At 54.3% G+C, this 21,756-nt stretch overlaps 6 protein-coding genes across 6 annotated transcripts; 2 read left to right on the top strand and 4 right to left on the bottom strand.

Annotated features, from left to right (window-relative positions):
• Positions 1-2,324, bottom strand: BDP55DRAFT_729726 (PHD-finger domain-containing protein; the record flags this gene model as incomplete). Its single annotated transcript, XM_060579608.1, has 3 exons — positions 1-125; positions 188-1,056; positions 1,117-2,324. The coding sequence occupies 3 exons, from the start codon at positions 2,322-2,324 to the stop codon at positions 1-3; spliced, it is 2,202 nt and encodes a 733-aa protein (XP_060428345.1).
• Positions 2,325-3,293: 969 nt separating this feature from the next.
• Positions 3,294-4,783, bottom strand: BDP55DRAFT_716504 (di-trans,poly-cis-decaprenylcistransferase; the record flags this gene model as incomplete). Its single annotated transcript, XM_060578342.1, has 3 exons — positions 4,253-4,783; positions 3,932-4,191; positions 3,294-3,888 (listed from the first exon to the last, which is right to left on the bottom strand). Exons 1-3 carry the CDS (start codon positions 4,472-4,474, stop codon positions 3,294-3,296), a joined length of 1,077 nt encoding a protein of 358 aa, XP_060428344.1. The 5' UTR covers positions 4,475-4,783.
• Positions 4,784-5,264: 481 nt separating this feature from the next.
• On the top strand, positions 5,265-6,568 carry BDP55DRAFT_182596 (UBA domain-containing protein Ucp14). The gene is made up of 2 exons (XM_060565831.1): positions 5,265-5,678; positions 5,733-6,568. Exons 1-2 carry the CDS (start codon positions 5,424-5,426, stop codon positions 6,279-6,281), a joined length of 804 nt encoding a protein of 267 aa, XP_060428343.1. The 5' UTR covers positions 5,265-5,423; the 3' UTR covers positions 6,282-6,568.
• A 1,333-nt stretch (positions 6,569-7,901) lies between these two features.
• BDP55DRAFT_729723 (involucrin repeat protein) lies at positions 7,902-10,751 on the top strand (the record flags this gene model as incomplete). The annotated part of the gene is made up of 3 exons (XM_060579607.1): positions 7,902-7,940; positions 7,998-10,604; positions 10,659-10,751. 3 exons carry the CDS (start codon positions 7,902-7,904, stop codon positions 10,749-10,751), a joined length of 2,739 nt encoding a protein of 912 aa, XP_060428342.1.
• A 7,313-nt stretch (positions 10,752-18,064) lies between these two features.
• On the bottom strand, positions 18,065-19,275 carry BDP55DRAFT_182476 (uncharacterized protein). The gene is made up of 3 exons (XM_060565829.1): positions 18,997-19,275; positions 18,638-18,903; positions 18,065-18,583 (listed from the first exon to the last, which is right to left on the bottom strand). The coding sequence occupies exons 1-3, from the start codon at positions 19,174-19,176 to the stop codon at positions 18,331-18,333; spliced, it is 699 nt and encodes a 232-aa protein (XP_060428341.1). The 5' UTR covers positions 19,177-19,275; the 3' UTR covers positions 18,065-18,330.
• Positions 19,276-20,212: 937 nt separating this feature from the next.
• On the bottom strand, positions 20,213-21,115 carry BDP55DRAFT_182411 (uncharacterized protein). The gene has a single exon (XM_060565828.1). The coding sequence runs from the start codon at positions 20,885-20,887 to the stop codon at positions 20,255-20,257; it is 633 nt and encodes a 210-aa protein (XP_060428340.1). The 5' UTR covers positions 20,888-21,115; the 3' UTR covers positions 20,213-20,254.
• Between the last annotated feature and the right edge of the window lie 641 nt (positions 21,116-21,756).

The following is a 21,756-nucleotide window of genomic DNA, read 5'->3' as shown; positions in this document are numbered from 1 at the left end:
TCAGGCGTAAGGGGGTCGTGGCTTGCCCGAGATGCTGGGGGAATTCGGCAGCACGTTGTACTTGTGGCTAAGCTTCTTGCCAGACTTTGAAAACTTCTGGAGACACACTTCGCAATACCATTTCGCTAGTTCACAGTTAGCATACGAACATCCGCGGTCAACCACCAATATGGAATATCAAACTCACAACTTCCCGTGGGGGCCACCTTGAGGCCCACGCAGTTGAGATGGAACCATTCCCGCTCGCAATTTGCTGCGTCGCAGGCTACCATCTCGCCATAGCTCACACCTTGACAGTAGCAGTATGTCGGCTCGTCCTCGGTATAATCATAACTGCGTTTGCCTGCCTGGATCTCTGATTCATCCACGTCGTCGCTCTCTTCGGGCTGGCCCACCGCCTTGGCAGTCTTTGTATTCATGACCGCACTGCTCTTCTTCCGTTTGCTTGCCTTCGTCCCGTCCGTAGTGCGGGCCGACTTGGGTCTCGCTGCCTCCTGGAAGGTTGCCATCGCTGGTGTTGAAGGCTTGCTAGCCCGTCCACTCTTCGTCACTGTCGCAGCTGTGGCCGTCTGGGCAGTTGTTACTGGTGTCTCGACGGGCGTCTCTGGCCCTTCGGGCTTCGGTGTTTCTTTCTTTTGCTTCGCCGACGGTATACTGGGCTTGATGCTTGGCTCAGACGTATCGGGCTCTTTCTTTGTCGGCTCTGGCGCAGGAGGCGCGGAGGGCTCCTTGGAAGCAGCTTTTGCTTCAACCGCGGGCTTGGGCAAGACGGGTAGAGGCAACGCTTCGGGCGTCGGCGGAGGTAGGGGCGCCGTCACCGCAGCTCCGTTAGGCTTGGCTGCTGAAGCAGACGACGGCGGCCGAGACTGTTTACCACCTTCCACAGCCGCTTGTGTGGTACTTTGCTTGGCCCTCGAGGCAGTGGGAGGTTTGGGAGCTGGGGGTACCGGGGTTACAGTCGGCGCGGGGGAGCCTCGAGGCAACACTGGGTCAGGGAAGTTGCTCAGTACGGGAGACGAAGCAACCGATGGAGACATGCCGGCGGTTCCATTCTTGCTACACGAGGCGTTAGTAAGTAGTCTTTGATGGCAATCTGTCGCAAACAAAAGGACGAACACAAACCTCTTCTTTGCTTGGCCAGTACCCGTCGGCAGCGCCTTTCGCTTCTTCGGACCGCCGCCTTCGGGCGCTGGGGTCTCTCTCGGGCTTGTGGTCTTCGCCTTTGATGCTGTGGCTCCAAAGACGGTGCTCATGGCCCGCTCCGCTGCATTATTTCCACTGGGAGTTTTCTCGACTTTGCGTCTCTTGGGTTGCGGTGCGGTTCCGTTCGTATTGCCATTTGTTGAGATTCCCAGACCGACGTTGGCAGCAGCTTCAGCTGCCTTACGTGCTTTGCCACCTCCATGGCCTTTCTTGGTCGGTTCTGGTTTGCTGCGACCCTCAGCGTCGTCGATTTCGGATTCCTGAGGCTGAGCCTGTGTTTTTTGACTCTTTTTGGCTTGGACAGCCTGCTTGCGCGCGTCGCTTCGAGCAGCGGCCTCCTCAGCCAGCTGTTGAGCAGCTGCCGAGATTGCAGCGGCTCCCTCACGTCGTGAACGCTCGGTGTGTGCCGCCTTGGTGGCAGCTCTATTCTCAGGGTATGCCCAATGGGTATCGCTCCCCCACTTCGCCTCCTCAGTAAACTCGTTCTCGACGTGCGGCCAGACATCGTCAATTCGGGCCAGCTGTTTCTGAAGAGCATCGTTCGCGGTCGAGATGACATGGTTCTTCTCTTCTAACGACCCAAGCATTTCCTGGATCTTGTAAGCCGTTTGCCGGAACAGTTGTCTTCGGGGAAAGTTGCTCGGGTCGTAGATGGATGTCGCGTAGGAGCCGTCGGTCGAGGGAGCCGGGGGAGGAGCTGGGCCACCCAGAGGTCCTCCACTAGAGCTATTCTGCGCACTCATCGGAGCTGAGGCCGGGGCGACACTGCTAGACGCATCGTTCACTGGTCGAGGCTGTGGGGAAGGGGCATTCATGGCAGCGTCGACGAGCTTGAAGAGCGCATCCTCGGGTGCAAATATTTTGGCGTCGACCTCTTTCAGAAGCGTGAAGTGTCGGACGAGCTCTTTCGGGAGGGCCGCAATGGCATCGGAGAAGTAGGTTATAGCAGGGAAGATGTCGATGGGCTGGTCAGAAGCAGAGCCGCCGGCAAGAGAGTCTCGGCCATTCGCTGATCCTCGAAGGCCTGAAGAGACGCGCGGGGGGTTGGTTCGTGTCTGTCGAACCGGTTGGGATCTCCGACTTGAAGGAGTATCACCCGACGACGTCTTTGCCGACTTCATCGCGATGTCGACCGACGTGTCGCGAGGAACGCGCGAGGTCGAGAGTCGTGGAGAGAGAGAGAGAGGGAGAGAACGAAGGTCTGGCGCAGTGACGGGCGTCGAGAACGGGTCGCCGTGGGGAGGAAGAGGAAAGTTTAGAGGGTTCTCGTGTCAGTGGAAACGAGATTTTTGAAAACCGAGAAAGACTTTGAGAGTCCTAAGGCATTCTGATCGATATGCAAACCTAGACGGTGTAGAATGCTTCTGGTGAGAGGGGGTAGTGCGTGAGGAAAACCAAGAGCGAGGCCGCGGGATCTTCCATCATCCATCCGACGCACTTTTGGGGACCTAGCTGCCCGGTTGAGTGAGTGACCCCATCCTTCACTTAGCGAGCGATTTGGGCCTGAGGCCTGAGCGGAGCTTACCTGAACCTGTCCATCGCTCGCGGATGGTCCCTTCCCAGTTTCCCATTGGCTCTGTGCCTGGCACGCCGCACATCTCAGCCACACTTACTGGGCCCATTTGGAGACCTGGCGGCATGGAAAGAAAATGGAAGAAAAACAAGAGCCGGCGTGTTGGGCGCAGCGCACTTTCAGCAAACAATAGCAATCTCCGGTCAGCCACATTAACTATGTCATTCCTGGGGTATCGCATCGTTGACGCCACAACTTGAAGAAGCAGGCGTTCCTTTGTAACATTCCAAAAGCCATTCCGCCGTCAACTTTACCTTGCCATGATTTGTAGGTGCGCGGCCAACTTCTCCTCTTACACATAAACGACACTTTGTCTAAGAAAATCGAATTTGATGGATATCAATGTGGTTTACAAACATTCTTTCGTGGTATCAGGTCCGCCTTCCCTCCTTGTGGTCTCTCTACCATGAGCACACCACCTCGAAGCTGGTTCTTTCCAGCTAGACACAACAATGACAATCAACTAAGTAACGCCTATCCATGGAAACATTCGGCCGTTATGTTCAGTTGGACAGGTTCAGGCAAGCTTTCGCGCCTTGGCCGACGCCTGTCTCGGCCGCTCGTCTCTCTCAATTTGCTTCTGCCTCCACTGCCACTCTAGAAGCACAGGCAAGAAGTGCTGCAGATCAAAGTCGGGCCAAAGGCACTTCAAAAAGAAGATGTGCGTGTCTTGGTGGCACTGCCAAAGCATGAAGTCGCTGAGTCTTTCCACGCCACTAGTTCTTACAAAGATATCCAGCGGAGGGTTTCCAGCAGTGTACATGTGGTTGTTGAGTGTCTCAGCCGTAATAGTCTCTGGATTCTTCAGGCGGTGACCGCCTGCGGCACCGTTATGCCTCGGCGGTGAAGGCGAGTCGGGAGGAAGAGTAGTCGACGACGACGCACCATCATCTGACCGTGAAGAGGGAGCTGGCGATGTGTCCCGAATGGTCGGAAGGGGCTCTCGGTGCTCCAGTTGCTTCGACATGATCTTTTGCGAGATGCGAGCAGCCGGGAAGGGCGTGAACTTGGGTCCAGGGGGCATCATATACTCCTGCACTGTGGATCGCACGGCCGTTGTCATCTCCTCCCGCGACGTGTACGGGAAGCAAATGTTCAGCACGTTTCTGTTCCTGTCAGCCCGAGTTCTTTGCTGCGTGGCTATTGTGCACTTACTGCTTGTTGTACTTGGTCATGTCGACTGCCCGGTCGACCACCTCCAGAACGTCCTTGCGGATCAGATCTCTCTGTCCAAGTACACGAACCGCCGCGCCATATCGATCTAGGATATCTCCATGTTTTGTCAACTGTTCGAGCTTCACCTTGGCCAGCTGCATAAGCCCATCGACCTCGTATTGCGGGCGGTTGAAGTTTTCTATACTGAAGGCGTAGACGGTCACGACTTTGACGCCGCACTTGTAACAAATCTCGAGAACCTATCGTCATAAGAGTCAGCAAATGCCACAAAGAACAGGATGAAGCGGTTGGATGGCGCACTCTTGCTAGGGCTTCGAAACCGTGGTGGTGGCCCTCTATCGTCTCCATCTTCCTGCCGCGGGCATACCGCCTATTGCCGTCCATCTCGAATGCAACATGTTGAGGGACTGGACCTTGCTTCAAGGCTCCAATGAGGAGTTCGCGCAGTTGACTTATTGCCCACTCAGCGGGCGGCGAACTAAAGAGCCATCGGGTGATGTGGTTGATGAATATTTCCGACATGCTGCCTGGCCGGGTTCTGGAGCGCGATGCTCTGCGTAAGGGGATGGAAAGCTGTAACTGTGTTGGATTATGCGCTGAGAGGATTTCTCGAAAAGTAAGTGATTGGGATGAGAAAGCAGGCCGGATATCTTCCACAAAGTATTATAAACAAGAACAAGAAACCAGTGGTGTCACTACGTGAGTGTCGCGTCAGCTCTGCTGGCAACTTGGATAAAGTACCCGCCTAGGATCTCAAGCTTGGAGTAACGGCAGCGGCGGCGTGTGCCCAGAGCTCTGCGCCTCACAGAAATACGTCGTGACAGGGTTACGCAAGGGACGCAAGGGTGGCACTGAGTGGAAAGCTGCCCAGCAATTCGTTGAGCGAATGACAATCCGGGGATCTGGCGGGTGGGCAAGCCACACTCAGCCCTCCACGAGTCCAGCCAATGCAGCCAGCCTCGTCATTGCACGGGAAAGTCTGAACATGTGGGTCTTGCGCTCTAATGGCCCACCTCTTTCGTGGCGTCGACGCAACGCCTGAGGCTGGGGCCATTCTCCAATTGTACACCTAAAGTCCAGTCGGCTTTGAACAAGGAACACACACACACACATACCGGTAGTGCTGGAGAAGGGACGGCACAAGCTGTGCATCCAGCTCCGAGTGGGTTCGACGACAGCCAAAGAAACCACCTGGCATCAACGATCCTCTGGCCGCCCTTCGCTTTCCGGCACCGCCCACGTCGATTCCGACTACACCATAAACTTGCGCAACACTATCAGTACACGATCTGCTCAAGCTCTGTGGTAACTGGCAAAGTAACCCCTCACAGCAAGGGAGCATCCAAATCGAGCCAAAGCAGGTGCCTGCTTCAACCGAAGGGCAAGGGAGCGTCCTCGATTGCCCCTCTACCGATTGTGTGTTGCTGAGAAAGCAACTCGACCTACGATGCGATAGACGTTCAACCACAACATGTCTTTCACGAATGCGCCAGTGACGCGCACCCTCGTTCTTGGCCTTGTGACGAGCTCCATTGCGGCCAGTTTGCTCGATGTAAAGCATTATTTCTACATTGTCGTAGATACCCATCTATGGCGCTACCACCAGCTCTGGCGCCTGCTGGCGTACCAGCTATGCTGCACCAACTCGAGCGAGGTGCTCTTTGCATCAATGACTCTCTACCACTTGAGGGTTGTTGAACAAATATGGGGTTCAAGGAAATACGCTGTGAGTTGCCACGAGACCCGGGCAGTAGTCCTAAGAATGCTTACCATGCCGCAGTCATTTGTAGCTGTATCCGCGCTCATCACTGCAGTGATACCTCCTGTTTTCCTATCCATCATACTACGGCCATTGACCGCGGGCCTATTCAACTACATGCCAGCCGGCCCAACCCCGATTATCTTTGCCATACTCGCGCAGTATCACGCTGCGATCCCCAGCACTTATCGATACCGCGTCGCGGCTTCCTCGGCTCCGCCCACGAACGACCAATTTGTCGGATTGACATTCTCTGACAAGTCATATCGCTACGCTCTCGCTTTGCAGCTGGCACTTTTTCAGTGGCCGGGATCGTTGCTGGGAGCTGCGGTTGGCTGGGTCGTGGGATACTCGTGGAGGAACGACTTGCTACCTGTTGCGTTGACAAAATGGCGCCTTCCCGGATGGATGGTCGGTGTCAAGACGCCGAGAAGACGGACGGAATTTGAGGGTCTTCGAAGGCGGTTGGAGGGAGAGGGTTCATCTGCAACCACCTCGGGCGCGCAGGGCCAGGTGGATGGGGACGCAGGACGGAGGAGACCAGCTGGTCAAGATAGGCGCCAAGACTGAGATGACACAGTTCTGAAAAGACACAAGCTATCACTTACATCGACTTGGGTTTGCTATTGAAGCCTTTGATGATGACATAGACATAAATGTCTGTGAGACCACGTATTCTAGCTCACCTCGTTATGTAATTTCGAGATTCCATGCATACTCTCTACCAAGGATATGCCTTCAACCGTCAGGAAAACGTTGTGCATTACGGATGCGGAGTAAAGCCATGGCAAACGCAGTAAGACTTCGATATGGTCCTGCAACTGGTCAGGAGCACGAGCTGGTCAACTCAATCTATCGAATAATCCAGAGGGTCTTGCTCATATAATATAAATAACCCGATGAACCATTCACAGTTCATGGTGGACCTGGGAAGACTGGTGGCCATTCTTGGGATGATCAATAATGAGGTGCCCGAAAGAGGTTCGGGCGGTTCTCAAAATGGGTTAGTATAGCGTAATCCTGGACCAAGATCCTGGCTGGGAGGAAACCCGAAATTACGGTGTAATTCACTCTCAGATTGCAGACGCAGGCCGGTCTTATGCGGATGCGATGACGACCAATTCAACGCCAAATGGCGTAAGCATCACCGATACCAAAAGAAAAAATAATTATTCAAAAACCAGCAAGCTTTCAGAACTTGCTTGAGTTGAAAGAGGTGTGAAGAGGTTTTGATTTATCACGGACCACGCAGATGGATGAGGCGGATGCAGCAGTCAGAGATCCTTAAACTAAAAATACGGTCCGCTGACTCTGACTACCTAGCGTGGAATAGTGCAGTACGTACTGCTGACCAACGGGCCCATCTGCCAATAGCGTAAAGGGAAGGTAGCCGCAGCGACGCAGGGAAAACGGGCAAGGGACGAACCCAAATAAGCTTAGCGCAAGAGCCCCCCCGAAGTGGGAGCTGCGAAGCATCGCCAATTATGAACCATCTGCCAGGGGGCCGGGGGGCGCTTTTGCTGCGGTAGTGTCAAATATGTCTGCCAGACTGCCACCCGCTGCGACAGGTCACCCAACTCAATTTTTGGGACGGCGAACTCAACAGCACCTGAACCTGCACCTGCACACTCTGCACCTCGTAGTCGCTTTTGCACACACCGATCCACCTCTCGTTCTGAGCGAAAAGGATTCTATGCCTCGCCGGGGGAAACACTCTCTTTAACCTCGCAACTTTCCCCCCTCGACCACCCTTTGCGAAGCGGCTGGTGCTGAATCCGTCCCCCGACGACCTCCCCCGTCTCCACGGCGATAGCGACCTCGATACTGTAACGGCGAACAACCCCCTTGCTTCCCACCAAGGGGTTTCGGCACAAATCCCACGCGCCAGCCACCCTTTGTCCTTCCACGCTTCGCTGTACCATTGTTCAAACGTCCCCATCCGACGTGTGTACGAGCACTTTAGCCTCCTCGTATCCGTCCGACGAACATGCTTCCCACGGCCGCAACGACATCATAAGCTACCTACGACTCTACGATTCCGCTGTAATATAATGATTTGACGCGTGCCGTCCTTTGCTACACATCTGACCCCATATCATGAACGGGTACTCCCCGGGGAGACCCTCGCCGCCCCGGGCTGCTGGCCCTGGCGGAAGGTCAATAGGTGGGGATGGCCTCAGGAGAGACATTATGAACAACTTTGGAGGGGCGCCTCTGCGCGTTAATCCGGTCAGTCCTCTTCACTGGTCTAGCCAGCCTAGTTCAGACGCATCTAACGTCACGTAGACGAATGCCAAGCTACCACCGAGCTCCGCCCTGGTTGACCTCAAGGACCCGATTCAAGTTCACCTATTGACGGAGACGGCATTGACGGACAGCAAGCAATACCGAATATTGTCACAGGAGGAGGTGGACGGGCTCAAGAAACAGATCCAATCCTTGAGCTTACGGGTGGAACAAACACGCACGAACCTCGCTATCCAGACCAAGTATCGAGATGCTGCTGTATCCATGGCCAAGCTATACTCGCAGCCCGAGGCTGGCAAGAGGAGGAGTTTGATGGGCAGTAATCGCAACAGCATGGGCGAGTCTTTGCGCGAGGCCGAGGCGGAGCGACAAGTCAGCGAAAAACGAGTCGACGACCTGTCGAACGAACTGCGGAGCCTCGAACAGCGCCTCGTGGAATCGCAGAGGGGCCTCCTGGAGCACACCGCTGGCATCCTCCAGCTGACGCACAAGGCATCCAAAAAGCCCGTGAATCAAATCCCCCAACAGTTGATGAATGGGATACCCGGAAGCCCAGAGAGCTTGTACACTTACTCCAACGGCCGCAATAGTCTTGAGGTCGGAGACGACTCCTTTGATGAGGATGGACTTTTCCAGGATCTCAGCAACATAAGCCCGCCTCGCGGAAAACCAAGAGTTGCTCCGCTCGACATCCCCTCAAAGGCGCCGAGTCGTGAGCAGGATGCACAACTGCGAGAGGAGGCTGACAAGCTGAGGGAGGAGAACGCAAGACTACGCGCGCAAGCCGACGCGTTGAACAGCCTTCGGGAAGAGAACACTCAGCTTCAGGCACAAACTGATGCCCTGAGCGGTGAGATTGACTCGCTCAAAAAGGAGAACGCACAACGCTTACAGTCCGTTTCCGACACGGAACAGAAGCTAACGACATACAACAAAACTCTACGAGACGTAATTATAAACTTTAATCCAGCCAAGAACGGAGGCTTCCGGGAACCTCCCTCACTAGCAGTGGAAGGGCCAGCCGATCCTGGCGCTACACTGGGAAGCCAATTCGAGTATCTGGAGGCAGGTCTGTCGACTGTGCGCCAGGAACAAGAACTTCAAGGACAATCGACTGGTAGTCTGCAAGACGCGGAGGCTGCCGCAGCTCAAGCATCTATCGCCCTCACACAAGCAGAAAGCCGCCTCGAGGATGTGAACCAGAAAATGCGAGACCTCCTGATTGGAGTCGATCCAAGCTACCCCGAAGTCCCAGACTCTGGCATCGACACGCAGTTCGAGTGGCTCCAGAGCGCTCTATCTGTCGTAGAAGAGCAGATGAAGAAGAATGCCAGCAAGTCGGCTGTCAAGAAGCAAGACGACGAGCAGGCCGAAGTCGTACTGATGGGCCTGTGGGAAATCATCCAGACTGGGTTCGCAAGCATTCAGCAGCAGAAGGCAGACCGCCGGCGCACACGCATCGAGCAGGGCAGATCTGATAACGATGACGACATGTCTGGAGACGAAGCTGTCGATACATCAGAACCTTACTCGTTGTCAGCATTCTCTACAAAGGTGCAGTGGCTCTACAGCCAAGCCACGAGTCTAAAGGAGCAGAAGTCCGTTCTCAAGCGCCAGATCAAGCAGCAGCGAGAGTTGAACAACAAGTCCGACTCGCAAAAGGACGAGGAGCTGAAGACAAAGCAAGACCAGCTCGACCAGCTACGATCAACTCAGATGCGAGCCGAGGAAGAGAAGGCACTAGAGCTTACGCTCAAGCAGGATCAGTTGGACCAGCTTAGGTCACTGCTCGAACGATCCGAGGAGGAGGTTGCTGAGACTCAGGAGAAGCTTGCCAAGGCGCAGAAGGAGGCAGAGGCCGCTACCACCACGCGCATGGCCAACGAGTCCAGCAGTGCCAAGTCCCAAGACGAGATCAAGGAACGTGATGCCAAGATCGCGTCTCTAGAGGCAAGCAGCAAGGAAGCCCAAACGACACTTGCTAGCCTTAACACGAACGTCCAGGACATGAACAGCAAGTTAAGCAAGGCCAACGAAGAAGTAGCGCTCCTAACGACTAGGCTGGCCGGAGCCGAGAAAGCGGCAGTCGAGAAGCAGCAAGAGGTCGCAGCCAAGGACAAGGAAGTCAAGGAGAAGGAAGAAGAGATTGAACGTTTCAATATGATGATTGTCGAGCTCAAGACGGAGCTGACCATTGCACAAGCCGAGCTCGATGGTGCGTATGGCTCTCGTAAGGAGAGGGCCAACCAAGCCGCGGCTGTCAAGAGCACCGTTGAGGTCACCCAGCTCAAGGCAGAGGTTGACAGGCTCAAGGAGGAGCTCGCCTCCACACTCAAGGAGCTGGAGAACATCACGGCCGAGACGATCAATGCCGAAAGGGAGAAGTTCGAGGTCGAGACCAAGCTCGATGATGCGCTTGCAGTCAAGTCGAGCCTCGAGGGTGAGATTAGCTCGTTGAAGGACGAACTTGATGCCGAGGTCAACACTTCGAGGTCCAAGTTGTCAAAGCTGCAGGAGGAGCTCGACGACGCGCGCCTCAAGGTGACCCCGGGCACTGGCGCTCGCGGTGCCGGTGCTTCGATGCTCAGCGAACAGTTCCGCACCACGATGAGAGAGGAGAGGAAGAAGTTCCAAGAGGACATGAGGGTATGTCATCCAGGCTTTGCCTATGTGATTTCAATATGCTGACGACGTAAACAGGAGGAGCAAGCCAAGAGGAGAAGACTCGAGGAAGAGCTGCAAAAGATGCGGAAGTCACAGGGTCCTGGACGGAGCCCGTTGTCTCCGCGATGAACATTACCACGACGAACTCCTCGATACCAGCAACAGCAAACTACAATAATATGAGACATCGCACATCCATCTATTCTTACGGCGTACTGCGTTCCAATCATCACACCCTCGTCTGCTGTAACCGTGTACTACTAGCATGCGTCGCCTTCAGGTTCTACCCTTTTTTTTTTTCTTTTTTTTTTTGCATAGCGGGAGCTTAGAGAAGAAAGAAAAACGGAAGGTGGAAATATGTCATTCTCGTCTTTTTTGGTTGGATACTAGTACCAATTATTAGTTGCTATTTCGGCACGCCTCTAGATGGTTCTGCCTCTGGATGGTCTGTTGTCCGGCATTGCTGTAAAAAGGCCTTATTCTTGCACAACCCCTGGCCGCTGTTTTTGTTTTTCTGGATACCAAGGAGGAAGCGAGAAAGGGGACGTGGTGAGATGAGGTTTAGTGAGAAGAAGAAAGCCAAATTACGAAGTTGCGGAAGAACTATCACCATGTCATCTCGCCACATCCTGGAGTGCTTTCAACTCGCGGTCCTAATTCCACGTTGTTTCGACAGTCTCACTGGTAGCCCGCTCCCAGATCGAACCGTGAACACCAATGATGAAATGTGATGACAAGTACCGAAATCACGACAGCGAGTTAAGGATGGCATCGAGGCCGACACACGGAGAGAGGTTGCGTATATGAGCATTCGTTATTCAAGTTCAAGCCGCCAGGTCCAAATTCTTATGCCAATCCATACGTCCTCTCTTCTGCTTGATAGCAATACGTCGTCTGCCTCCAAGCCACGAAGTGTCCGGACAGTGTTCAGCCATTCGCATAGTAGAAGAACCCGACGTTGTCTTCGACACGCTTCACATGAAACCGCAGCCATCACGAATGTAAATCAGGCCCCTCATTCTGAATCATCGAGTCGGACCAAAAGTTGGGGAAATCCTCTCTTGTCGTGAAATACCTTCGTAACGTGTCTCTTCTGACGGATTGCTCCGCCTCCCATCTCGTATCGTGAGTGTCGCAGCGCGCATCCGCGAAACCAATTCAAGTCCAGAACACCCGTCACGGTCGTGGGCATCACCCATCAGGACACCCCATCGGACTTTCAAGAAATGGATATCATCCACGATCCAAAAAATAAAATAAAAAATAAAGTGATGCTGCACATCCCCGAACATCCAATCTCATTTCGGTCAAAATGGTAACATCGAACACGCCCTCCCTTTGATGAACGATGAAAAGACCCCCCTTCTCGGGTCTATGTATAATGAGCCAGCCCTGCCAGGTGACATTGAACGTGGAGATACGTGGTAACCTCTCGTAGATGACCGAAAAGCGTATCCGTAAGCTTCACTGAGAATGGCACTCGCTCATTTCACGGCTCTTTGCTGAAAGACAGAGAAAAAAAGGTCTGGACTCTCTGGACAATCCTCAACCACAACTTCCCCCCCCCCCCGTCGCAAGCTCAATGCAAAAGCTGAACGTCACGGCCGGGGACGTTTGTTGTTTCGAACGGGGTCGAGTGGCCGAGATCGACACTTTGCTGATCTCTGCCATTTCTTTGACATATTGGGTGGATCACAGGACTTTCCCGAACCTCTCTCTAGGTTCCCTAACACGGTCCTTTTACAGGTATTCAGTATTCGTACGACCTCCGTTCGATTTGGCCACGAAATGGATGAAAAAAAAAAAAAAACCTTGGGTTGCGTTTCGCGAGTGACGAACCACCGCCCCCACGAATCCCATTTCTTCTTCCCTCAAACCATGATGCAAGCAAGCATTACCGAAATGGAACGAGAGGAGAGAGGCTGAGAGCGCGGCCTAGAGCAAATCCTGCAAGATTCTTCGAGGGATCTGCGCGGTCCTCGACCGACTACAAGGCCACAAAGGCTCTAGGTCGCCCTTGGTCGTTCCATTTCCTACGAGCGACCAAGAGAGGGGGGGGGGGGGAGAAAAGCAAAGGTCGGTCGATAGCCGACTTAGTTGGGCTCAGTTGGTGAGAGCCAAGAGACTTGGTCAGCTGGACGGGCAAAGAGTTGGCTGGCACAGCTGGGGAGCCCAACCCATGCATTCCTTTGTCTCTTTGACCAAACAACCCAAATCAGGCACTGACGGTGCCCTCGCCCTCCCAAATGAGTTTTGCAGGTGCGTTTCCACGCCGCTTTGGCATCGAAATTTGGTGGGGAGGCAATGGTGTCGCCGATCTTCATTGTCCATTTACCTTACGGAGCTGTAGAGCGGCGGGGGCCACTGGCCTAAACCGGACGATTGGCGATCTTTGATTGGAGCCGCCGCTTAAATAGCGTAAACCAGGGTGGCCACGAGCATCAAAGGCAAGTGGCTGGCAGCGCTGACTTGGTGCAAGAGTAAGACTTGTTTCTCTGTCAGGCCTTCATTAGGAGGAGTGGGAGTCGCGATGCGTGGTGGCAACCTGCGCGTGGCCGCTGGATACTTGCTCCACGTCGAGGGGCGGTAAGTGGGAAACTTGATGCCAAATATTAGCGGCGATCATGGTAGGCGAAGTTGTCATGCAGTCTGGTCGTATTAGGGGAACAATATCCGTAACAACAGGAACAACACCCTCATACATAACCTCGTGTGTCCGTATGAGACGTGGATTGAGCGGTGCGGCTAGAGCGCGAAGACTTCACCGCCCTGAACTCCCGGCATCGCAGGAGGGCACACATTCTTTCTAGTCCAGACCTGTGGTTCCAGACTTACACTACCCTGTTGAAACCAAATGTCGGCAAGCGAGCGAGACTGCTGAAGAATTGTGGTCATGGCAGAGTCTTTGGGGTCCCTAATCTCACGTGCATTGTGGGTTCAGCGAGCCGAATTGCAGCAGGCCAAGACGAAATCCACCGGATCTTTGTGTCGCTTTGGCACACGTATTCGTAGGGCTTCGAAGGAAACAGCTGAAGCTGAAGCGGATGCAACTCAATAACAAAATATGGAGACGGACGACCCATGCACATTACACCCACAGAGGCGGAGTCACCGATGCTGGCTCGAGAACGGCGTATGGAAGTCTGAGAGGCTTCTTCGTCAGGGGGGGTTGAGCCTTCTAGAAGCCACGGAAAAGACGGGTAAAAGAGGAGGAACCACCATTCGGCCTAGGTCCCGCTGTGATGTGATTTGAAACGGTTGATGCTAGAAGGTTGGTGCTTTGAGAGAGTGGGTGAAGCAGGGCAGGGCCGTCGATGAGGAGAGACGAGACATCGACTGGGCACGGAAGACAGGCGCGCTTCGGGAAAGGCCAGGGGCACGGTCCGGACGTTGACCAGCAAAGGCCCTTCTCTTCGGCCCAGGATGCGACAAGAGGCATGGCGACAGAGTCAGCAATGTGTACGAGCTATGTGTGGTGTGGGTGTGCTTGTGTGCGTCTGACTTGTCACGGCTATGTGGTTGTAGAGGGCTCAAACAAGCCTGAGTTGCCGACGCAGTGCGTCTTCTGGGCGCGCACGATTCCTAAACGTGGTCCAACGACAGATCAAGGACGATCAATCCGAAGGTTTTGGGACGGTGTGGTCAAGGTGAGTTGTCATCAATCAGCGTTTGCCACAGCTTTGCTGCGTTGCTAGCCTCACCGTTGACTCCCAAAATTCCATTCTGGGCCGGCATCGGAACTGGGACCAATAAAGCGGACTAGGTAGGCGGTTTAGTTTGCGTTGCTTTGCGTCGCCTTGCGTTTCTTTGCGTTGCGAGCGAAAACAATGTGCGGAAACCCATTCAGAGGCTCGCTGCAAGCTGCAAGCTGCAAAAGCTAGCGGGTTGCAGCATGGCCGTGATATCGTCGCTGCATCATCACGCCCACCAAAAGGATTGAACACGGAAGTCAAAATGGGTGTCGCCGGTCGTCTGAAAGCGCCGTACGAATACAATGTAGATGTTTCCGCAAGGCAGAGGGGAACGCAGTGGTCGGGGCATGCCTGGTGCTCGTTGGAAGCGGGCCGAGTCATGGGCCCGTAACATCCTTTATATTGTCAATAAGGCCGCGTCCAGACGATGGCCCGCGGCGGGAGTTTGTCGAAAACCTTGGTATGAAAGAGCTATGGAGCAGGACTGCCGCGTCGGGTGGCATCATGGTCAAAGGGCGGCATGATTGTCGCACAAGACGCACAACAAGCTCGCAACTGGGTTGCATGAGGGGTTGCGAGAATGTAATGCTAGTCGTACTCTTGTAGGCAGGTCGAAACGAGCCGGCAGCAAAAAGCTGTGCCACGGCGTATTGGAATGCAAGCAAACGGCAAGTTTGAGCTACCTACCCAACCCTCCTGAGCAGCGGCCGCGATGAAATTTGTCCGCGGTAGAAAAGCCTTGGACATCCCGTATGCATCAAACGAGCAAACCGAAAATGATGTGCGGATGGCGTAGTTGGGACCGATGGGATCTGCCAAGGATTTTGGTTGGCGCCTCGGGCAGCTTTCTGGGTTAAAGTGGTGAGGGTATGTATAAATGGACTCTCAAGCTTTGGGCCGGGTTGCTACTCCGTACAATGTGGCCAGGCCTGCTTGAACCTAGAGTATTATTTTCCAATCTCGGTGTGTGGTGGCAAACGAAGTCAGGTGGAGGAAAGTCATGCTGTTAGCCGCTCCACTGTGTCTTCCTAGTCTTTACTCGGGACCTAACGGTCGACTAGACATCGTGTTTGATTGAAAGTCTGAGAACATCAAGGTACGAATAGTAAGGGGACGATCCTGTAGGCCGGTGCTCACGCAGATTACTCCGCGGGCGCACTCTCCGATGATTAGTAGCGTTGTGGTAGGTAGGTCGTGGTGATGCAGTTCAAACCTGGTTGCCGATGGTCAAGTCCTGATCATAAACTGCAAAGCCGGACCGCTGAAACTAAAGGGTGGCCATGGATCGAGTGGTGTGAGCTGTGCAGCCTCATTCTCAGCAGAAGTCGTGCGAGGGTGACCCTCGCCCACGGGCAGCCGCGGTTCCCGGTCTGCAGACCCTTGAAGGGCTCCATCGACCACATGGCAAGACGAGGCAGAGGGGATGGAGGGCTCGCCATGGCCGAGGCGTCGAGGTTGACGCGTAGCTCCGCACGCACACGGCCATTGTTAGAAAAAGGAGATTGTCGAGTGTCGACGTCAGAAGTTGATTGACTCGTACCTGGTGGAGGATGGGCGGTGGTGGCTCAGGCAAGACTCAAGAGTCAGCTGGCGGCAATTTTAGATGCAGAGCTGATTCTGAACCGGGTATTCGTACCGTGGACGGTTGGTTGTGAGAACATGATATGATCTCAGTTCATCGACGCCCCGGCCATTAATCCAACTGCATGCATGGAACAGGAACTTGGAAGTCAAAGTAAGTCCCTGCGATCCGCAGAGGTGAGCTTGATACGGGACACTCGACTGTCGTCATCGTCCACTTGGTGACTGTCTGATTCTATGCCGGCCGCCGTTCGTCCTGTTCTCCCCCGGAGCTTGGAAGACGCTTTGCGAGGGCCGAGAAGCCAGAGCCACCTTGGGGTCGGAGAACGGGCGACAAAGAGGACCAGGGGCGAGCGAGCACCATTACTCACGCATGGAGCAATGCCGTCGCGGACATGAAGCGTGCAGGTCTGAGTATCGGGCAGTTGCCGGCGTCTCGAGACTCTGAAATTATCCAAACTATCGCATCCCGTGCGCCGTTGGCGTTTGGACCAAAGTGACGGGCACCCCGGGACTGAAAGGGACAGTTGCACGTATTCCCGGGGCACCGTCTAGACCAAAGCCCTAGCAGTTAAGCAGTATCAGACGACGGCGGACAGCGAGGCGTTCGCCTCGCCGTCGGCCACTTTCCCAGTGGCTCCGATATCTCGGCCGCTTGCACCCAAGGACGGGTTAATTAGCACCCACACCCCACGGGTCAGGCGCCTCGATGCAGATCCAACACCGGTTGGTGGGCGATTCATACCCATAGTCTTGGGCGTTGGCGACAAGGTGAGTAGAAAAAGGGGGGCGAAAGGGTCGTATAAGGCTGTTGGTGCATATTTCTGTCTCCGATATCGTGGGAGAAGAACGCAAAAGAGAAATTAATCAAGAGGAGTATGGAAGCGTAATGGCCGGTTGGTATGAGTACATCATCAAGTTTGTGTCTGCTTCGACTAGAGTGGCTGCTTATCACCGAACCCAACGTCAAGCCGATGGTTGGCTTAGTCGAGGGAGCCTGCGGGTGTTGTAACCGATTTTGACATCGCATACATCTGCAGCGGCACCGTCGGATGAATGCAATAGGACGTTGTTTGTTTGAGCAGTAATGTGGTCAAATCTGTGTGAGCCTCGTATGCGTGGGGATCGATCATCGAAAGGCATCTCCAGTCGGGTGGTAATTGTGTATTCGTAGCCACATGCATGGAGGAGAAGACGGCGACAGCTCCGAAGCGAGGAGACGAAATGATTGCGAGGACGATCAGCAGGACGGCTTTGTTGGTGGCTGGTTGCATCTGGAGTGGACGAGGCCGGTGGATCGTGGATCGCAACTAGATGGATCCAATCTCAATGCCAGCGGGAACTTGGGAGGGGGGAAACGGCCACTTCGCTGCTCGGTTGCCTCATGCTTCCTGCGAGGCGAGTCTTGCCTCGTGGCTCTTGGAATATGCGGCTCGGGATTGATGGTTTGATCATCGATGAGTTGTGTATCCGGAGGTATTCGTACGCATACTTCGTACTTCATATTCCGTACCGTGTGTCCTTGCCACGGAGTCAGGGGTGTGTCCGGCAGGGGTCAGTTTGGGGTCCGGCGTCCTGCTCTAGCTTAGCTTGCCTGCTTTATTAGCTGCGAAGGATAGCTGAAAGGAACATTGTATGGACGATGAGGTGAGAATTGAGGCTAGCTCCGAGGTTTAAAACTAAGGAGCCGGGTTGATGATGGCAAGTGGAGGCGGAACAGAGTTTGAACATTCCGCGATGTCGAATTTCTTTGTTGTGCAAGCAGAGATGGATATCCGTATTCCCTAGTGCAGTAGCATGGTTGACGTCCTCCGTAATAAGGTAGAGGCAAGATCTGGGACGAATGAGTGGAACGGGAGCAGTAGACGGAGCGCATTCCGTATCCGTCCAGCGCCGTTGCAGCCACACAAACGCCTGGCGTAGGCAAATTTCATCGTAACGCAGGTATCCGTACCTTGGAGCTGGAAGGTACTTGCACTCTCAGGTACCGTTACCTTCCTGCTTAGTGCTCTCCCGCCTTCGTTCACAACCTTACTGCATCCCATGGTAGGTGGCGTGCGCCGCTGGCTGGTGAGGTAAGGCAGGACAGAGCTAAAGACAGCCGAGGTACGTATTATGTTCCCCGGTGACGGCCATCGTCACCGATGGCGGGGGACGCGACCGACCGAAGTGTAGAGTCTAAACCTAGCCTTGTCTGAGACTGATAGCTCGAGGCCCTTGGATAGGAGTCGAAGCCAATACTTATCCTAAAGGTGTTCCGGCTCCGAGATCAGAGTGCAGGTATGAAGGCCGGCCGCAGGGTCCATGGCGAGGCACGCGGGGGGTAAAGGGACGGATCATGCGCGAGTGAGTCCAGCGGCGGACGGGCGGCTTTCATCAAAGACTTGGTTTGACGCAGATGTGATGCAGGGACGAGAAAAGAGGAATGGAGAGGTTCAAGTGAGTCTAGACCTGCCGGTCTGGATTGGTAGGCTCAAACAGTAGGGTGAATTGGTAACTAATACGGATGAGCACTCTGTACTCCGTACGCGAGTCTGAGATGCTGGTTTATGGGCCCGCGGTCTATTCCCGTTTCCAGGGACAAGGCTGGTGAGCTTTGAGTCGTGAGTCGTGATTGTCTTGAGATGGCACCGGCCTTGCCTGGTCAAGCCCTGTGGATGAAATATGAAATGGTAACGCACTTTTGAACTGTTCATCCATGAATATTAATCTTCACTCCATGAGGTACGCTGCACTTTGTACCTACCGTGCGGAGCAGTGTTCCCCCCATTTACATATGCTCCGTGGCGCCCTCCCACCAAGTCCATGGCCCATGGCCCATGGGAAAGGGAGGAACTGTGGCATGGGAGGCACTGATATGTTTCTAACAGATGGTTTCTGTCTCCCTGATCAATCGCCGGCCCAATTAATCCAAAATAGCGACTGCAAAGCCCCAGCAGCGCGATGCAACGCTTCGGCCGAGCATGCAGGAACCTGTAATTGTCGTCATTACTATGGGTTTTCAATTTCTGATGAGGATCTGTTGGTCAGCCCTGTCATGCTGCGTGGACAACGATTACTAAGTAGGCCTTTGTCGTACTAATCTGAAGGTGGCGACTTGCTTTATGTTCAGAGCGTCCGAGGCGACCGTGATATAGAATTGTCAAATTGTCATCTCGGACTCGTTCGATCCGCCGCACGCTAACGACGGCCCAGCTCAGTGTCCCATAGTTGCCGCTCAAGAATGGATTGCACGTTGCCAGCTGCCTCTTCCACATGTCGGAGTCTAGCATAGCTTGCATGTGTGAGATATGTCATGAGTGTCGAGTATCGAGTGTCTTGGGTTGTGTCAGCTCAACAACAAGCAAATTGCATACCTAGGTATTAGTTGGATGACTGGAGGCGTCCCCCGAGCTCACCTGACCTCACCTGACCTCACCTCGCCTTCCCTCTCCTCTGTCTCTCACACACACACACACTCTCTCTCTCTCTCTCTCTCTCTCATACGGAGTAAGGATAATACACAGTCTCTCGGTTTCTCTCACCTTGAACCCACCTGGGAGATTCAGGCAGGGTGTCAGGTGCGGCGTAGCGAGGAAGCGCAAGGCCGGTAATAAGCTGACCCTGGAAGATCCCTCGAGGCTCCTCCTTTCGTGTCGTCTTCGAGGCTGGTCCTCTTTTCCCAGAATCCCAGGTACGAGGGTCAGGAACCTGGGATGGACTTGGCTCTCTTAAGAAATCCAATCCAAGACTCCTGGGACCTGGGACTTGCAAGGGATCCCCCTGCCGCCCGCTCTCAATCCCCTTCCTTCCTCCTTCCCCTTGCAAGTCGACCAAGTACCTCGGTACTCTCCAGATGTACCGGAATACATCCGACAGTTTCGCCCGCCTTGCCTTCCTCAACTGCCACGCACTGAGGGCAGGCAGTACCTCCTCCCCAGTAAGGTACGGTGGGCGGGTACGGAGTACGGAGTACGGATAGTGGGATCAAAGTGGCTATTACCGACGGCGCGGATTGCTGGGTTGTCTCAACTGGCCCTTGCCGTTCCCATTTGCCCTGGCACTGGGCTCTTTTTCTTTTTTTATTCCTACGTCTCCGTATTATTCTTTTTTCCAGAATCTTTTCCTTCTCTGGCATTTTTCACATTTATTCCTCCGATGGTTTCTTCTGCCCCTCCGTACTCTAAAGTACCTGCCTTAGTCACCTACACAGTGAGGTACCTGTGCCCGTACCCTCGTGCATCCCGTCCCCTGCCCCTGGTTGGAGTAGGGACCCCACGCCTAGCGCACCACTGATGATCTTCTTCTCTTTACTTTTTTTTTTTTTTTTTTTGCTGGTTCCCTCTCGGTCTTAGTCTTAGTCTCTTGGAGTCGTGATCCTCAGATCCTCATCATTCTATCCTCGAGTTCGACACGTTCCCCCCCCAGGTCGCCAAGAATTATATTACCACCGCTTGGACACATACTTCGAACGGATGGATGGATGACGGATCCTGAGCAGAAAGGGGGCGCTCTGCTCATGTGTGATGGTGACGGTCCTCCAGCTTTCATAGTCTCTACTACCGTACCGTCCTTGCATGGTCGTGTGATCCATCCGGAATTCTGTCCTGGCAGACCACGCAAGTCTACGAGCGAACGGACGCACAATCCCGAGTGTTTTGACCCCCCACCCCCAACCGGCCGGCTTTTTACTTCATCTCTTGCACTTATTCGCAACGCCTGCACCGCGACCATGAGGTAGAAAGACGAGGTACACGAGCAGTCCGACGTCGACCATGACCTCGTGTGGGTGCAGAGTCTCGCGTGTTGCTGCAGTTTGAGCCTGTCCTTTTCGTCCACACTGCAGCTACCGGATCTGGAACAATGTGCCGCTGGTCGATCAATACGAAGGTCATTGACTCGCCGCCGCCGCGCGCCGCCACCTCTTACGGATGCTCTGCCTTTGACAGCTCTTTTTTTTTTTTTTTTTTTTTTTTTTTTTTCGCCGCACACGCCTGACGACTCATTCACCATGCCTTTATTTGCTTCGTCTCATAGCGCGCTCATTTGTCTCGCCAGTCGAGTCAAAAGTTCTGGCCCAAGGTTGTCTCTTGAAATGATGCCGCGGCCCCTCCCTCCCTCCTTTGCCGTCTTATGGCGGAGCGCCCGCGAAGGCCGTGTGTCCATGTTCTTTCAACTCCCCTCGCAACTAGCCGCCTGGTGGTCGCATGTTCGGAATATTCGTTCGAATTACTGGATACGCCGTCTTCTTGGACAAGAGTCTGGTGTTTGGGGACATGGTGGTCGTCCTTACAACGCTTAACCGGCCTGGCCCGTCCAGCGCCACCTCTTGTTCCCCTTTTCTCTTACGAAACAGCTATTCTGGGGAAGTCAACAAGGCCAGGCGAAGACAGGCAAAGAAGGGAGGCTGGTTGGCGTGTTCCATGAGGTATCCATTCTGCGTTCCGTTCTTCGAGATCACCGACAGGCGCATGGGTTGTGGTTCTTTTGACTCTCTCCAGCCGGTAGGGACAGGCCCGAGTGGACCACCAAAGACCCAAGACTCAAGAGACCGAGTACCAAACGAGTTGTTCGTCCACCCCCCGGCCCGGCGCAGGGATGGCCTTGGTGCTAATCGCCCCAGCGTGCGATGAGCGTGGCACGGCATGGCATGGGCATGGCAGCATGGCAGCATGGATAGTTATCTCGTCTGAGCAGCCGTCCGTTAGTGGTGGGTGGGTATGTAGCAAAGTTATGAGTGGCAGCAGACTCAGAGTTCCCTCAGTCCACCTGACGGGGTTGGTTGACGATGCACTACCGTGTACGAATGGCCAACAGCAAATGACAAGGCCTGCCGCCGCAGCAGCAGTGGCACCAGCGAATGCAACTGCTATTCCTCATGC

The sequence above is a fragment of the Colletotrichum godetiae genome (assembly GCF_030913485.1).
Source record: "Colletotrichum godetiae strain CBS 193.32 chromosome Unknown BDP55scaffold_26, whole genome shotgun sequence".
In the NCBI taxonomy this organism is placed as follows: domain Eukaryota; kingdom Fungi; phylum Ascomycota; class Sordariomycetes; order Glomerellales; family Glomerellaceae; genus Colletotrichum; species Colletotrichum godetiae.
Note: the sequence above shows the minus strand (reverse complement) of the source record. Positions and strands in the feature narration are given on the sequence as shown.